General features: G+C 47.0%; 1 protein-coding gene across 2 annotated transcripts in view; it reads right to left on the bottom strand.

The window, feature by feature from the left end:
- smyd5 (SMYD family member 5) overlaps window positions 1-18,839 on the bottom strand; it is a 42,330-nt gene continuing 23,491 nt past the window's right edge. For both annotated transcript variants that reach the window (XM_072578053.1, XM_072578063.1), the window contains exons 7-13: window positions 17,087-17,149; window positions 16,255-16,325; window positions 14,262-14,368; window positions 9,679-9,735; window positions 8,493-8,587; window positions 7,251-7,321; window positions 1-273 (exon numbers count right to left, since the gene is read on the bottom strand). In XM_072578053.1, the coding sequence (XP_072434154.1) occupies window positions 135-273; window positions 7,251-7,321; window positions 8,493-8,587; window positions 9,679-9,735; window positions 14,262-14,368; window positions 16,255-16,325; window positions 17,087-17,149 (603 nt within the window). In that variant the 3' untranslated portion in view covers window positions 1-134. The remainder of the gene's footprint in view (window positions 274-7,250; window positions 7,322-8,492; window positions 8,588-9,678; window positions 9,736-14,261; window positions 14,369-16,254; window positions 16,326-17,086; window positions 17,150-18,839) is intronic.

Genomic DNA, 18,839 nt, shown 5'->3' with positions numbered 1-18,839 from the left:
TGTGTGTGTGTGTGTGTGTGAGTGTGTGCACATGTGTATGTGTGATAATGATGTCTAGCTGTGGTTATTGCATTGTTGGTAAAGGGCCTCTGGCACAGCCATGTTTCTGTGGAACCCTGTGCCCAGTCACTGCCTTACACATCGGTCATCTCATCTTCCAGCTCAGCACTTTCAGCATCAGCTTCAATCTCCTCTTCTTCGTCTGAGGTCAGGTCAGGGTCAGCGGCCTGAGCCACACATTTCGGACAGGAGCAGACGAACAGATAATTCTCCCTTCAAAAATAAAAAAGATTTCAGATATAACCTAAACTCTCCCATGTACAGCACGGGGTTACATACAGCATACAGCTCCCTCCACACATCCCCCATCAAACACTCCCAGGACAGGGACAGCACAGGGTTAGATACAGAGCAAAGCTCCCTCCACACTGTCCCCATCAAATACTCCCAGGATAGGGACAGCACGGGGTTAGGTACAGAGTAAAGTTCCCTCTACACTGTCCCCATCAAACACTCCCAGGACAGGGACAGCATGGGGTTAGATACAGTGTAAAGCTCTCTCAACACTGTCCCCCATCAAACACTCCCAGGACAGGAACAGCATGCGATTGGATAGAGTTAAACTCCCTTTACAGTGTATCTAATCCATGCTGTGCCTGCTGTGGGAGCAAAATGTTTCTGAAGCTCTGGTCAGATCCTCAACTCTGGTATTGTGTCCAGTCTTGGCAACACAAGAACATATAGTAGTGGGAAGTTGCATGTGGAGGCTGAAGAGATTGGGGAGACACTGAATGAATACTTTTCGTCAGTATTCACTCAGGAACAGGACATTATTGCCGATGTGAATACTGAGTCACAATTAATTAGAATGGATGGCTTTGAGGTATGTAGGGAAGAAGTGTTGGAAATTCTGGAAAGGGTGAAAATAGATAAGTCCCCTGGGCCTGATGGCATTTATCTTAGGATTCTCTGGGAAGCAAGGGAGGAGATTCAGAGCCATTGGCCTTGATTTTTATGTCCTCGTTGTCTACAGGAATAGTGCCAGAAGACTGGAGGATAGCAAATGTGGTTCCCTTGTTCAAGAAGGGGAGTAGGGATAACCCTAATAACGAGAGGCAGGTGAGTCTCACATCTGTTGTGGGCAAAGTCTTACAGAGAATTGTAAGGGATAGGATTTATGAACATCTGGATAGGAATAATGTGATCAAGGACAGTCAGCATGGTTTTGTGAAGGGCAGGTCGTGCCTCACAAACCTTATTGAGTTCTTTGAGAAGGTGACTAAGGAGGTGGACGAGGGTAAAGCGGTAGATGTGGTATATATGGATTTTAGTAAGGCGTTTGATAAGGTCCCCCATGGTAGGCTACTGCAAAAAATCAACAAGGTAAAAACAATGACTGCAGATGCTGAAAACCAAATACTGGATTAGTGGTGCTGGAAGAGCACAGCAGTTCAGGCAGCATCCAACGAGCAGCGAAATCGACGTTTCGGGCAAAAGCCCTTCATCAGCAAGGGCCTTTGCCCGAAACGTCGATTTCGCTGCTTGTTGGATGCTGCCTGAACTGCTGTGCTCTTCCAGCACCACTAATCGAGTATACTACAAAAAATACGGAGGTATGGCATTGAGGTTGAGTTGGAGGTTTGGATTAGGAATTGGCTGGCTGGAAGAAGACAGAGGGTAGTAGTTGATGGTAAAGGTTCATCTTGGAGTGCAGTTACTAGCGGTGTTCCGCAAGGATCTGTTTTGGGACCATTGCTGTTTGTCATTTTTATAAATGACCTGGAGGAGGGGTTAGAAGGTTGGGTGAGCAAGTTTGCGGATGATATGAAAGTCGGTGGAGTTGTTGACAGTGAGGAAGGATGTGGCAGGTTACAACGGGACATAGATAAGCTGCAGAGCTGGGCAGAAAGGTGGCAAATGGAGTTCAATGTGGGTAAGTGTGAGGTGATTCACTATGGGAAGAGTAACAAAAAGATGGGGTACTGGGCTAATGGTCGGATACTTGGTAGTGTGGATGAGCAGAGGGTTCTTGGTGTTCATGTACACAGATCTCTGAAAGTTGCCACCCAGGTAAATAGTGCGGTGAAGAAGGCATATGGCGTACTGGCTTTTATTGGTAGAGGAATTGAGTTCCGTAGTCCTGAGGTCATGTTGCAGTTGTATAAGACTCTGGTGCGGCCACATCTGGAGTATTGTGTGCAGTTTTGGTCGCCATACTACAGGAAGGATGTGGAGGCATTGGAACGAGTGCAGAGGAAGTTTACCAGGATGTTGCCTGGTATGGTAGGAAGATCGTATGAGGAAAGGCTGAGGCACCTGGGGCTGTTTTCATTGGAGAAAAGAAGGTTTAGGGGTGATTTGATAGAGGTGTACAAGATGATTAGGGGTTTAGATTGGGTTGACCATGAGAACCTTTTTCCACGTATGGAGTCAGCTATTACGAGGGGGCATAGCTTTAAATTAAGGGGTGGTAGGTATAGGGCAGATGTTAGGGGTAGATTCTTTACTCAGCGGGTTGTGAGTTCATGGAATGCCCTGCCAGTAGCAGTGGTGGACTCTCCCTCTTTATGGGCATTTAAACAGGCATTGGATAGGTATATGGAGGATAGTGGGTTAGTGTGGGTTAGGTGGGCTTGGATCGGTGCAACATCGAGGGCCAAAGGGCCTGTACTGCGCTGTATTTTTCTATGTTCTATATGAACTAGGGGCAGGAGTAGCCCACCTGGCCCCTCGAGCCTGCTCCACCATTTAATAAGATCATGGCTGATCTTCTCACGGCCTCAGCTCCACTTACCCACCCGCTCACCATAACCCTAAATTCCTTTACTGTTCAAAAATCTGTTTACCTTCAGAACATTGAACGAGGTAGCCCCAACTCCTTCACTGGGCAGGGAATTCCACAGATTCATAACCCTTTGGGTGAAGACGTTCCTCCTCAGCTCCGTCCTAAATCTGCTCCCCCTTATTTTGAGGCGATGTCCCCTAGCTCTGGTTTCACCCCCCAGTAGAAATGACCTCCCTGCTTCTATCTTATCTATTCCCATCATAATTTTATATGTTCCTATAAAATTCTCCCCTCATTCTTCTAAATTCCAGTGGGTAAAATCCCAGTCTACTCAATCTCTCCTCATAAGCCATTCCTCTTAATTCCAGGATCAACCTTGTGAACCTCCTCTGCACCCCCTCCAGTGCCAGTACATCCTTTCTCAAGTAAGAAAACCAAAACTATACACAGTACTCCAGGTGTGGCCTCACCAGCAGCACCCTATACAGCTGCAGCATAACCTCCCTGTTTTTAAACTCCATCCCTCTAGCAATGAAGGACAATATTCCATTTGTCTTCTTTATTACTTGCTGCACCTGTAAACCAATGTTTGTGATTCATGCACAAGGCACCCAGGTCCCTCTGCACAGCAGCGTGCTGCAATTTTTCACCATTGAAATAATAGTCCATTTTGCTGTTATTCTGATTGAAATGGATAATCTCACAATTACCAACATCGTACTCCATCTGCCAGACCTCTGCCCACTCACTGAACCTTGTGTCCTCTGCACACTTTGCTGTCACTCATCTTAGTGTCATCTGTGAACCTTGTCACACTACACATGGTCCCCAACTCCAAATCATCAATGTAAATTGTAAACAATTGTGGTCCCAACATGTGTTGGGAAGTGTAAAGACCGCATTTTTTTATTTGTCTTTATTTTTACATTGTGGTCCTATATGGGGAAAGAATACTGCTTTAAACTAAGGAAACTGCAGAAAAAGATGTTGCAGTTTTAAAAACGCTAACACTGTAACGCACTGAGAGTTGCATTTAGATGGTTGCTTTGTTCCAGCAGTGGGAGAGGAGTTGAGTAAAGCTTTGGGAAGATGTTTGTGCCCCAAGGCACTGTGGGTCTGTGTTCAGGTTTTGCCCAGAGACAGACTGTTAACTGGTTTCTCACTCAAGACCAGCCGTGAATCATCAACATGACACCAACTTACTGATAACCAACTTGGGTGTGAACAATAAAGCAGCAGAAAGCCTCCAGACTATAAAAAGACAGCATCTCTTCTGCAGTGAGGTAACCTACAGCTGAAGGATAGCTAGCTATCCCCTCCACTCATTTGCTGTAAACTATTCCCTCTAACAATTTCTGTGCCAACCACCCAGTGCCTTTAGTAAAGACCTGGAAGGATTTGGAAAGAAGTAAAAGGACACTTTGAAAAATCCTATGGACTGGTGAAATCGCACCACAATCCTCCAATGTCTTGTACTTTATCTGTAACATTCACATTTACTTACTTGTCTGTCTGATTGCATGCGTATGTAAGGGTTTAAGAAAGTGGTGCAATGAATAAAAATTATAAGTTGAGCATTCATGTTTTGTTTGCCTGTGGTCAAAACTGATTTAAGAGTTTTCCAGCCCAGAAGGAGGCCATTCCACCTATTGTGTCTGTACTAACTCCTTAAAGCTAGTCCCACTCTCCAGCCCTGTCTCTGTAGCCCTCTATCTTCATCCCTTTCAGTTATATATCCAGTTCTCTTTTGAAATCTCTGATGGAATCCGCCTCCACCACTCTCCCAGGGAGCACATTCCAAATCCTAACAAGTCTCTGAGTATAGAAGGGGGTTTCTCCTTATCTCACTCCGAGCTCTCTTGCTGACAATCTTGAAACTGTGAGCCCTAGTTACTGACACACCAACTAGTGGAAACAGAATATCCTTCTTCACTATGTCAAAACTGTTCATAATTTTCAACACCTCAATAAGGTTATCTCTTAATCTTCGCTGCTCTAAGAAGAATAAGTCTAATCTCACTAATCTTTCTTTATATCTAAAATTTTTCATTCCTGGTATCATTCTGGTAAACCTCCTTTGAACTCTCCCCAGGGCTTTAACATCCTTCCTTAAATAAGGTGTCCAGAACTGAACACAATATTCCAAATTTGGTCTGACCAATGACTTGTAGGGGTGTAGCATCACTTCCCTTGCCTCAATTTATAAATCCCAGGATCCTACCCTGCCGTGTGGCTCAGTGGGTAGCACCGCTGCCTCACAATGCCAGGGACCCAGGCTCGGGCGACTGTCTGTGTGGAGTTTGCACATTCTCCCCGTGTGCGCGTGGGTTTCCACCAGGTGCTTCATGAATGAGGACCCCCCTAATCCGCCCTAACGTAGTTCAGAGAATTATACACATGAACCCCGAGGTCGTTATATCCCTGTAGTTCCTTCAAAGTTGAATCATTGAACCTGTACTGTCTCTTCATGTTTCTTCTATCAAAATGCACGGCCTCACATTTCTCTGCATTGAAATCCATTGATTTGTAATAAATAGTAGTTTCTTTTTAAGTACAGAAACCTGGTCAGTGTTTTCAAGCAGGTAAACTGGAGTCCTTGAGTAATTTAATTAATGTCTAACTTGTCAGATGACTTGGGAATAGTGGGGCTGTATCTCAGTGGCTGGTAACAGAGGCACAGAAAGAAGGATCTTTGAGGGGGAGCATACGAGATTAACCAGAAGTAATCCAGGGCAGCTGGAGGTTCAGGTCCAAGGCTCACTGGAGATGGTGGGGCTGTGTCCTTGAAGCAAAGGCAGTCGAGGGAGGATGTGAGACAAAGGTACATCATTAAAGCAGGCTTAGGGAGGTTGACAAGAAAAGAAAAGCTCTTCCTATTAACCAATGGAACAAAGACTGGAGGGCAGGGATTTAACAGTTTGGGTACAAACGTGAGGGAAAATCTTAAGCAGCCAGTGGTACAGAACAGAAATCTGAAGCCCATGATGGGCTGAGGGAGGTGGAGAACAAGTGTAGACTTGATGGGCCAAATGACCTCTTTTTGTACCATGACAGAGTGTCCAGAGGGACAGAGGCAGATTCGGCATTGTGCAAAAACCTGGCAGGAGGAGTGTCATGTGGAAAAATGAGAGATTAGCAGGAAGAATGGAGGAGCTGAGTATTATTTAAATGGAGAAAGAGTGCAGACAACTACATTAAGGCGGATTAGGGAGTCCTCATTCATGAATCACAAAAACTAGAGCTCGTGTTTAGAGAGTAGTTGGGAAGACAAATGGAATGTTGGCCTTTATTTCAAAGGGAATGGTGTATAAACGTAAGGAGATTTTGCTGAAACTATACAAGGTGCTAGTCAGCCCACAGCTGGAATACTGCGAACAGTTCTGGGTCCCTTATCGAAGGAGAGATATTTCAGCATTGGAGGCAGTCCAGAGAGGGTTCACTCGATTGATACTGGGTAGGGAGGGACTGTCTAATGAGGCGATGTTGAGTAGGGTCGGTCTGTACTCATTGGAGTTGAGAAGGATGACAGGTGATCTCATTGAAACAGACAAGCTTCTTTGAGGACTTGACAGGGTGGATATGGAACCTACCGGGTTGTTTCCCCGAGGACCAGATGGTATAATCTTGGATTAATGGCTTGCACATTTAAGACAAAGACGAGGAAGAATTTGTTCTCTCAGAAGGGAGGGAACCTGTGGAATTGTTTACCACAGAAGGCTGTCGAGGTGAGGTCAGTCAATATATTCAAGGTTCAGACAGATTTTTAATTTGTAAGGGGATCAAGGGTGATGGGGAAAACGCAGAAAGAGGAGTTAAGGATTATCAGAGCAGCTATGGTCTCACTGAATGGCGGGGCAGACTCGATAGGGTGAATGGCCTACTTCCGTTCCTACGTCTTCCTACGGTCTCCCAGGTATTTGAGAGAAATTAATGTCAAGGTCTGTGTGGACCAAGTGGGGGAAGGAGGAATGACTGGGCTGCTCTGTGGTTAGACTTGATAGAGCAAATGGCCTCTTTCCATGTCATAAAATGACTCGACATTGTCACTCTGAGACTTGCCCGTGGTCAGAATGAAGCTCAGTGCAATCTGGAGGAACAGGACACCATCAGTGAGTGGTGAAGCTGATGCCTTTTAAATGGGAAGGGGAGGAATACTCAAAAATGGAGGAAACTGCAGAGCTGTTAGTGTGAAGAGTGGGCCTGAATTAAACCACTTTCTCAAAGAGTTGGCACAGGCTTGATGGGCTGAATGACCTGCCCCTGGGCTGTATTACACTATGACGAAAAGTAACATGTTTTTGAAGTAGTCCTGTGCTGACTGGAAGGTGGGGTAAAGGGGAAGGGAGCAAGAAGCTGGGGGAGAGACAGTGAAAGGTGGGGTTCACGACATGGGGGTGAAGTTGGTGATGGTAGGGTCAGGCATCATCGAAAGGCAGTGTCAGGATTGTGGAATGAGGCGCAGTACCGGAGGATCCTGTGCCGTGTGTGCCTGCTCCGATCTCGCTGACAGCAGTCCAAGTACGTGATGCACACTTCCTGTGAAAAAGACACATCAACCATCAATTCCATGGCTGCCATCCTCTCACGTACCCCACTCTCTGTCGCTGTGTGTGGGATATTGATGAATACACAATGTACACATACAAACACATCCCCTGCAGTCCTTTCCTGGAAAAGGAGGCCATTCAGCCCCTCAAGCCCGTTTTGCCATTCAATTAGAGGTTGGCTCCACTGATCCCTGTAGGTTCTGGACAAGGTCAGGAAGAACGGCGACCTCGGTGTTGAGGCTGAATACTGACAGTGAGGAAGGAGAGTCCATAAAGAGATTTGGGTGGAAGCAAACTGATAATCTCTGCAGAGTCACACATTCATCGGCAAGGTGAAGAACAGAGAACATGCCACCAGCATGAGACTGAACCCATGGTGAGACAAAGAGAGAGAGAAAGGAAGTGGGAGAGAGAACCAGAGAGGGGCAAAGGAGAGACAGAGAAAGCGTGACAGGCAGAGAGCGTGACAGAGAGAGTGTGAGCGTGAGTGAGAGAGAGAGAGAGAGAGAGAGAGAGAGAGAGAGAGAGAGAGAGAGAGAGAGAGAGAGAGGGAGACAGAGAGTGACAGAGAGAGAGAGAGAGAGATTGACAGAGACAGAGACAGCATGCCAACTTTTACACACAGAGGGTGGTGTGTGTATGGAATGAGCTGCCAGAGGAAGTGGTGGAGGCTGGTACAATTGTAACATTTAAAAGGCATCTGGATGGGTATATGAATAGAAAGGGTTTAGGGGGATATGAGCCAAGGGCAAATGGGACGAGATTAATTTAGGATATCTGGTCAGTATGGATGGGTTGTTTGTTTCTGTGCTAGACAGCTCTAAGATGGAATGAGATGGCTGACTTGAGGTTTCTGACTAACGTGCCCTTTTATCACTTTAAGGGAAGAGAGAGGGTTAATTTAACAGCACTTTAAAAGAACCAGCACAGGCTTAATAAAGGAAGTGACCTCTTCCTGCACAAGGTACCATTAGCAAATTCAACATCTGACCTGTTTACACTTTAGCAGTGGGGAATTGGACTAGTTGCAACCTCCCTGTCCACTCTCTCACCTGCAGCATGAGACAGAAGCCACACTATCCCCAGGCAGGTTGGTCTAGTTACATACAAGCACAAGTGCTGCAGGGTAAAAAAAGTCAGTTCCTGTGGCCAAGCCTTACCTCTCCTGCTTTTATATCTCGGAGCGCAGTCAAGTAAAGGAGGAAGTTGTTCTCTGGGAAGGAGGTTTCAGCATTGGGGTCACAGCTATGATTACCTACAGAGGAAGGTCAAATGTTAAAGTTGTCAAGGGAGCAGGGATAGTGCATGCAAACAGAAGACCTTTCTTTCATAGAAACCGTACAATATAGCGGGGTGCCATTTCACTCTTTGAGTCTGCACCGACCTAAAAATCTTCCTACAATGTCCCCATCAAACACTCCCAGGACAGGGACAGCACAGGGTTAGATACAGAGTAAAGCTCCGTCTACACTATCCCCATCAACACTCATAGGACAGGGACAGCACAGGGTTAGATACAGAGTAAAGCTCCTTCTACACTATCCCCATCAAACCCTCCCAGGACAGGGACAGCATGGGGTTAGATACAGAGTAAAGCTCCCTCTACACTGTCTCCATCAAACCCTCCCAGGACAGGGACAGCACAGGGTTAGATACAGAGTAAAGCTCCCTCTACACTGTCTCCATCAAACACTTCCAGGACAGGGACAGCACGGGGTTAGATACAGAGTAAAGCTCCCTCTACACTATCCCCATCAAACCCTCCCAGGACAGGGACAGCACGAGGTTAGATACAGAGTAAAGCTCCCTCTACACTGTCTCCATCAAACCCTCCCAGGACAGGAACAGCACAGGGTTAGATACAGAGTAAAGCTCCCTCTACACTGTCTCCATCAAACACTTCCAGGACAGGGACAGCACGGGGTTAGATACAGAGTAAAGCTCCCTCTACACTATCCCCATCAAACCCTCCCAGGACAGGGACAGCACGAGGTTAGATACAGAGTAAAGCTTCCTCTACACTGTCTCCATCAAACACTTCCAGGACAGGGACAGCACGGGGTTAGATACAGAGTAAAGCTCCCTCTACACTGTCTCCATCAAACACTCCCAGGACAGGGACAGCACAGGGTTAGATACAGACTAAAGCCACAAAAAGTTAAGCTGTATCTTTGTTATTATAATCCAGTTCTCGCAGTGTCACCCATTAACCTTTCCTCGCCAGAGCACTGTGTTAATTCCTTGCTTGCAATGTTGTATGCTTCACTTAACGTTGATAGGAAATCGATGCCTGTGGTTAAGTATGCTGTCCCTGTTGTGCTTCTGTCCTGGATCCTAGTTACTTACAGCAGCTTTGCAGCACGTACAGGCCAGATCCCTCGCAGTTCAGGAATTCCCCACTCTCTGCGGAAGAACAAAACATATCACTCCAGTGATTTCTTTTTTCCTGCTCCCCCTTCAGCTGGCCACTCAACCTCAACACCAAGTTGAGAACACGAGCTCCAACAACCGCACCGGGGCTGGGGGGCTGATGGATTCCAGTTAGGAAGGGAAACAATTGCTGAGGTATGTGGACTGAGTTAGAGAGTGGGACTCCGGTGAATTTTACAATTCTGTACTAGAGAAGCTGGAACTGCTCCCTTGCAAGAGAGACCATCACATCTCTTGGAGGTGTATAAACTATAAAGGGGTACTTTAATAAAGTGATGAAGGCATAGCAGTTTGCAGGGTCCACACAAAGGCACAGGTTTAATGTGATTGGCAGAAGAAGCAGAGAGACAAAGAGAAACTCAGCATGTGGCTGAGATCTGGAATGCACCTACAGAAAGGGAGCCAGATGCAGTTTCAATACTAACTTCTGTGAGAAAGTTGCAATACTCAGAAAGTGCAGAAAACCTACAGGGTCATGGGGAAACAGCAGGGGGTTGGGACTAATTGCATGACCTTTTTCAAAGGAACAACACAGGCCTCATGGAGACAAGGTCTGCACCTCCCTGCACACCCAGAACTCCATCTCATCTCAGAAGAGCAGAGAAGATACAATTATCTCATGGGTTTATGGGCATCACTGGCTGGCAGTTGGCATTATTGGCCATCCCTAGTTGCTCTTGGGATGGTATCTTTTTGAACCAGTGGGTTGGTGTAGAATGCCCTTAGAGAGGGAATTCCAGGATTTTGACCCAGCAACAGAGAAGTAACGGCCAAGCCAGGATGGCGAGTGGCTTGGAGGGAGCTCCACCCCTACCGTATGCTCAGGATGTGGATGTCACAGGGAGGCAGGTACAGATGGGAGCATCGTCTCTGGTGCACTCTGGCCACATACTGAATGGGATGAGCGCAGACAGGTCAATAATTACTGAAGCGCTGAAAACAAAGGAATCTTGCTAACACTGGTCACACATACATGACACTTGACATGCACAGCCACAATATATACCCACATCACACACACACTTGCATTAGTGATGCAGTGGTAATGTCACTGGGTTGGTAATCGTCCAATCTGGGCTAGTATACCGGGGCTGAGAGTTCGAATCCATCTTGGCAGAAGGTGATGTTTGAAATCAATTAAAAATCTTGAATAAAAAGCTAGCCAAATGGTGCTCATGTAACCTCTGTCGATTGTCATAAACACCCACCTGGCTCTCTCGTCCCTCTAGGAAACTTGCCGTCCTTATGCCATCTGGTCTACAATGTGAACCCACATGTGGTTGACTCCAAAGTGTAGTCTGAAATGGCCCAGCAAGCCATTCAGTTCAGGGAACAGGCAATAAATGCCAGGTTTGCCATTGATACCCATAACCCATGAGAAAAAAAACCCTTTTCCCCAAAACACTGCCTACTCTCAGACTGCATGACAGATATACAAACACGACACAAATGTATACAATCCACAAACACACACCTGAGGAAGGCAATGGCCTAGTGGCATCATCACTAGTCTATTACTTCAGAGACCTAGATAATATTCTGGGGACCTGGGGTTCAAATCCTGCTCACTGTGGAATTTGAATTCAATAAAACTCTGGAAGTAAGAGTACCCTCATGACCCCACAGTAACCTGTTTGACTCTTAACTGCGCTCGAGGCAATTAGGGATGGGAAATAAATGCCGTGACACCCTTATTCTGTGCATGAATAATTAAAAATAAAAACCACAAACACATTGTAGAGAAGCACTGGATACCTCCTTGCAAAGACCACTGTACTAACATCTGGGGTAGTAGCTGAAATAACACCACAGTATTCTGTCACCAAATCACCCTTTATTGACACTTGGAGAGGCCTTGACACTGACCTAGCTTCGTCAGTGCCAGCACTGAATGAACAGGATGGCCGATCCTCCTGTTTATTTTTTTTTTCAGAACCTTTGACGCTCCTGTTTATATCTGTCATCCAGGGCTCCTTGATTGGACCACATTGACAGCCCCTTTCAGGGGACTCATATTCTGTGATGTCCACCTGGCTGACCTTATTGCAATCACTACACTGTACCAAAACTAGGGGAACTATCTGGCAGACAAGTTAAGCAACTTTCTGAGAGTCACATGGAATCATATCTTACAGACAATGCAGAATAGAACATTGAACATTCCAGCACAGTACAGGCCCTTCTGCCCGCGATGTTGTGCTGACCTGTTGGAGCCAATCTGAAGCTGGTCTAACCTGCACTATTCCATTTTCATCCATATGTTTATCCAATGACCATTTTAAAAAATGCCCTTAAAGTTGGTGAGTCTACCACTGTTGCAGGCAGCATGTTCCATGCCCCTACTACTCTTGGAGTAAATAAACTATTTCTGACATTTGTCCTATATCTATCACCCCTCGATTTAAAGCTATGTCCCCTTGTGCTAGCCATCACCATCCTCGGAAAAAGGCTCTCACTGTCCACCCTATCTAACTCTCTGATTATCTTATATGTCCCAATTAAGTCATCTCTCAACCTTCTCTCTAACAAAAACAGCCTCAAGTCCCTCAGCCTTTCCTCATAAGGCATTCCCTCCATACCAGGCAACATCCTAGCAAATCACCTCTGAATCCTTTCCAAAGTTTCCATTTCCTTCCTATAATGCTGTGACCAGAACTGTACGGAATACTCCAAAATGTGGCCACAGTATGATCTCATGGTTCCGAAACTCAATCCCTCTTCCAATAAAACCTAACACACCATGTACCTTCTTAACAACCCTGCCAACCTGGGTGGCAACTTCCAGGGATCCATGTAGATGGACACTGAGATCTCTGCTCGTCTACACTATCAAGAATCTTACCATCAGCCCAGTACTCTGCATTCCTGTTACTTCTTCTGAAGTGAACTACCTCACACTTTTCCACCGTGGGCGGCACGGTGGCACAGTGGTTAGCACTGCTGCCTCACAGCGTCAGAGACCTGGGTTCAATTCCCGCCTCAGGCGACTGACTGTGTGGAGTTTGCACGTTCTCCCACTGTCTGCGTGGGTTTCCTCTGGGTGCTCTGGTTTCCTCCCACACTCCAAAGATGTGCAGGTCAGGAAAATTGGCCATGCTAAATTGCCCATAGTGTTAGGTAAGGGGTAAATGTAGGAGTATGGGTGGGTTGCGCTTCGGCGGGGCGGTGTGGACTTGTTGGGCCAAAGGGCCTGTTTCCACACTGTAAGTAATCTAATCTAATCACATTAAACTCCATTTGCCACCTCTCAGCCCAGCTCTGCAGCTTATCTATGTCCCTCTGTAACCTGCAACATCCTTCAGCACTATCCACAACTCCACCGACCTTAGTATTATCTGCAAATTTACTAACATATTGTTCTATGCCCTCATCCAGGTCATTTACGAAAATGACAAACAACAGTGGACCCAAAACAGATCCTTGCGATACCCCAATAGTAACTGAACTCCAGGATGAACATTTCCCATCAACCACCTCCCTCTGTCTTCTTTCAGCTAGCCAATTTCTGATCCATACTGCCAACTTACCCTCGATCCCATGCCTCTGTATTTTGTACAATAGCCTCCCGTGGAGAACCTAAAATAGGGGCTAACGTATTAGCATGGATAGAATATTGGCTGGCTGTCAGAAAACAGAGTGTGCATAAATGGGTCTTTTTCAGATTGGGAGGATGTGATGAGTGGAAACTTCAGGGGCCTCACCTTTTCACTATTTACATCAATGACCTAGATGAGGGCTGCAAAAACACGGTGCTCTTGTGAGGACAACATAAAGAAGGTGCAAACTGACAGGTGAGTAAAAGTCTGGCAGGTGGGAACGTAGTATGTTATTATGACAGGAACTGAATATAAAAGTTAGTTATTCAGGGCATTGTTGAGACCCACTTGAATACTGTACACCTTTTGTCACTTTATATAAAGGATGCAAATGTATGGGAGGTGGTTCAGAGGCAGTATATCAGATTAGTACTGGGGATGAGTGGGTTGTCTTATGAGAAAAAGTTGAACAGACTGTGTTGTTTCCACTGGAATTTAGAAGAGTGAGGGGTAACTTGACAGAGGTGAATAAGATCCTGAGTAGTGTTGACAAGATGAATGCACAAAAGATGTTCCCTCTCATGGGTCAATCCAGAATTAGTACGACCCTGCGCACAGAGGCACGCCATGCCCGACCCCGTGTACAGGCACTCTATGCCAGACACCGCGTGCAGACACTCCATGCCTGAACCTGCGCGCAGACACTCCACGTGCACACATACACACCCACACTTATATATCCATACCCAACACTCAATGCACACACATGCACACAAACACACATTCGCACTCCACACCCCCACACACACTCAGCCCTATACACACACACTCCCTCCAGTGAACCCACCCCCACCCGCACACACACTCCCTCACCTTCCCTCACCTCCTCCCCTCCCCCCCCCCCCCCCCCAACTCTGAACACCATGCGATGTACAGAAAGGCACTGTTCTCTACCATTCCTACCTTTCTCAATGTCTTTGTACAGCTGGTCTATGAAAGCATCCAGCTCTTCCCTCACCTGTGCAGGAAGCTGGAGTGCATCACAGCCATGGACCCACTGACTCAAGGAGCTGTCAGAAAATCAAACACATAATCAACTCATCTGTAGGCACACTAGGTAGCCATTCACCCCCTCAAATCCATTATATAGGAAAACATAAAGGTGGTCATTCAGCTGCTTGTTATTTGACTGGATTGATGCTGCTATATATAGTTTCTCCACCCATTGCCTTGACTGCATCACCCGAACATCCTCACTGAGGATCATATATAACCGACTCAATTGGCACACAGCCACAACTTGTTATTTGTCTCGAACTGGTACTGCCCATTGTGTGAAGGTGTGCTTGTTAACAGCACCCCAGGACAGGCCAGATAAGAAGGCAAACTTCTGTCACATTGTTGGGGACTTCAGCTATCCCCTGCTCCTCTCCCCTCCCTCCCCCACCCACCAGCAGAGACACTTTTCAGCTTTATCATTCCTCTGAACTACCTTAATCCGAATGCCCCCTAATGTGTTAAACAGACGATATGGGACTGGAGTTACTTGTAGGCCAGTGATGAAGCAGAACTGTGACTAAACCCAAGCCTCTCTCTTTCTATTCAATCTCACGTCAGCTTGGGATTTGAACTCTCAATCTGCACAACTCAAGGTTGTGGTTTTTAGTTCCAAACATGAGCCCACAAAGCAGGCTGACACACCGGTGGAGTGTGGAGAGAGTGCAGCACTGTCAGAGGAGCTACCTGCCAGAGAAGGCATTCAACAAAGGCCTGGTCTACCCTCACGAGTAGATACAAATGATCGGTGTCACTACTTGGAAGAAAGAGAGAGATGAGTCTTCCTCAATGTCTTCAGACAATCTTTACCAGGAAGACAAAAAAAAATTATCACAATGGTGTGGAAGCACAAATTGATGATCATATTTTCAAGTTACGTCTGTAACTGTACTTTAAAAAATACTTCATTTGTTGCAAAATTGTATGTTTTATTCACATTTGGCATAACTGACAGGACCTGGGTTTGCTTCCTATCCCATATTGTCCTTGAGAAGCAGATATCAGAGGTCGAGAATGGCGTCATACAAATGCACTTCTTTAGCTGAACCAACTGAGCAAGGCAATGTTCCACGAATCGGGAGTGGTCTCAGCTGGGAGAGGTTTCAGGAAGGGGTGAAAGTGAGGACTGCAGATGCTGGAGATCAGAGCTGAAAATGTGTTGCTGGAAAAGTGCAGCAGGTCAGGCAGCATCCAAGGAGAAGGAGAATCGACGTTTCGGGCATAAGCCCTTCTTCAGGAATGAGGAAAGTGTGTCCAGCAGGCTAAGATAAAAGGTAGGGAGGAGGTGCATTGGAAATGCGATAGGTGGAGGGGCGTTGGGAATGCGATAGATGGAGGGGCGTTGGGAATGCGATAGATGGAGGGTGGGGGAGGGGCGTTGGGAATGCGATAGACAGAGGGTGGGGGAGGGGCGTTGGGAATGCGATAGGTGGAGGGTGGTGGAGGGTGGGGGTGGGGCGTTGGGAATGCACCTATCGCATTCCCAACGCCCATCCCCCAAGTCCCTCCTCCCTACCTTTTATCTTAGCCTGCTGGACACACTTTCCTCATTCCTGAAGAAGGGCTTATGCCTGAAACGTCAATTCTCCTGCTCCTTGGATGCTGCCTGACCTGCTGCGCTTTTCCAGCAACACATTTTCAGTTCAGGAAGGGGTGGTCAGTCGGGCTTCATTCAGGCCGGACTGCCATTGACCGCACTGATGGGTCTGGCCTGTGATGTCACTGCAAATAGTCAGACAAGCCCCACCATTGGGGTCTCGCCTCACAACATCTGACTGACTCCAGTGGGCGTGGAGCCAATGATCAGGGGGATCGGGGGAAAGGAGCTTCCACCTCCCCCCCCCCACCCCCACAACACAGAGGGTAAGTAGATCCCCAGCCGCACAGGGACACCACCCACCTGGTCCCGATGCCTTGCCCATTGGTTCCAACCAACGCGAAGAGTGAGCGGAATCCCTCAGGAGTGAACCACTGCGAGAATGAGGGGGGTGGGGGGGGAAGGAATGAAAGGAGAGGCACATGATGGGGAGAGAGGTAGGAGGGAGAGTGGAGAGGAATGAGAGTTGGGGGAGGAGGGGGAGTGCGAGGGCGGGAAAGAGACAGTGTACAAGAGAAAGAGAGCAGGAGTGAGAGAGAGAGAGAGCATGACAGAGATGGGGCAGAGGGGAGGGGTGAGTGTGAGAGAGAGAGAGGAGGGGTGTGCAAAAGAGAGAGGGGGAGTGAGGACAAGTTTGGGGGGTGGGAATGGGGTGCCAGGGAGAAGGGAGGGGGGGAGAGAGGGAGAGAGAGAGAGAGAGAGAGAGAGAGAGAGAGAGAGACAGTGATTGCATGAGGTGAGTAGTAGGTGAGAATGAGAAGAGGAAGGAGATGGGATGTTGAAGGATGGGGGTGCAGGCAGGGGTCAGAGGAGGGGGCAAGAGAGTGAGAGAGAGAGAGAGAGATAGAGACAGAGAAAGGATTAAAATCCATTGTCAGGGAAAATCCACAAGATTGATTATTGAGTTATCCAGTTCAGCAATTCTGTTAACCCAGTTAGTTCACTGAGTTTATCTGGTTAGGTCACATCCTATACTCACGTGACAATTACTGGTTAGTTGAGGATGCTATGTTAAACTGGCTTGGTTACTAAGCTAATGTGATGAGATTATTGAGTTTGCTGTGCTCAGTTGTTAGGTTAGGTTAGTAAAACCACCCAGTTGCTAATCCAGTTAGGTTGTTATTTGGTAGCTTACCTGGTTGAGGGTGTCCTCATAGAGAGCTTTGGTGAAGAGCTGCCGTAATGTTTCCAACTGACCCTGAAAGAAAGCAGCAGAGATATGAAGCAGCCAGTAAGAGAAGTTGAAGGAGTGTCACAGTGGCTCAATGGTTAGCACTGCTGCCTCACAGGAGCAGTGTCGATTCCACCTTTGGAGTTTGTACGTTCTCTCTGTGTCTGCGTGGGTTTCCTCCAGGTGCTCTGGTTTCCTCCCACAGACCAAAGATGTGCAGGTCAGGTGGGTTAGCAGTGGGAAATGTAGGGTTACAGGGATAGGGTAGGAGGGTGGGTCTGGACAGGATGCTGTTTGGAGGGTTAGTATGGACTTAATGGGCCAAATGGCCTGTTTCCACAGGGATCTTAAAAACAAAAATAAAACTGAATATGTAAAAGCTTCTGACAGTGAAAGGCCATCTGGTTAATTAATATTCTTTCGGAAGGAAATTTGCGACCATTACTTGCTCGGGCCTACATTTGACTTCAAACTTACACCTCAGGTACCTAACCTCTTTTAATTCTTTCATGGAAGGCGAACGTCATTGGCCAGGTCAGCATTTGTTATCCTTCCCAGTTGTCCTTCAACCGAAAGGCTTGCCAGAACCATTTCAGAGGGCAGGTAAGTGCCAATCACATTGCTGTGGGTCTGGAGTCACATGTAGGTCAGACGAAGGAAGGAAGACAGTTTCCTTCCCTGAAGGACATTAGTGAACTCGCTTTTTACAACAACCAATGATGACTGCCATGGCCACCATCACTGAGAATAGTTTTCAATCCTAGATTTTATTAATTGAATTTAAATTCTGCCAGCTGCCATGGTGAGATTTGAACTCATGTCCCCACAATATTCACCCAGGAGAATGATGGCCTGGTGGATATTAGAACATAGAACATAGAACAATACAGCACAGAACAGGCCCTTCGGCCCATGATGTTGTGCCGAACTTCTATCCTAGATTAAGCACCCATCCATGTACCTATCCAAATGCCGCTTAAAGGTCGCCAATGAATCTGACTCTACCACCTACCACTCCCACGGGCAGCGCATTCCATGCCCCCACCACTCTCTGGGTAAAGAACCCACCCCTGACATCTCCCCTATACCTTCCACCCTTCACCTTAAATTTATGTCCCCTTGTAACACTCTGTTGTACCCGGGGAAAAAGTTTCTGACTGTCTACTCTATCTATTCTTCTGATCATCTTATAAACCTCTATCAAGTCACCCCTCATCCTTCGCCGTTCCAACGAGAAAAGGCCGAGAACTCTCAACCTATCCTCGTACGACCTACTCTCCATTCCAGGCAACATCCTGGTAAATCTTCTCTGCACCCTCTCCAAAGCTTCCACATCTTTCCTAAAGTGAGGCGACCAGAACTGCACACAGTACTCCAACTGTGGCCTAACCAAAGTTCTGTACAGCTGCAACATCACTTCACGACTCTTGAATTCAATCCCTCTGCTAATGAACGATAATACTCCATAGGCCTTCTTACAAACTCTATCCACCTGAGTGGCAACCTTCAAAGATCTATGTACATAGACCCCAAGATCCCTCTGTTCCTCCACCTGACCAAGAACCCTACCATTAACCCTGTATTCTGCATTCTTATTTGTTCTTCCAAAATGGACAACCTCACACTTGGCAGGGTTGAACTCCATCTGCCACTCCTCAGCCCAGCTCTGCATCATATCTGAGTCCCTCTGCAGCCGACAACAGCCCTCCTCACTGTC

This window comes from Chiloscyllium punctatum, chromosome 1 (assembly GCF_047496795.1).
Source record: "Chiloscyllium punctatum isolate Juve2018m chromosome 1, sChiPun1.3, whole genome shotgun sequence".
Lineage (NCBI taxonomy): Eukaryota > Metazoa > Chordata > Chondrichthyes > Orectolobiformes > Hemiscylliidae > Chiloscyllium > Chiloscyllium punctatum.
This window is presented reverse-complemented; position numbering and strand designations above follow the sequence as displayed.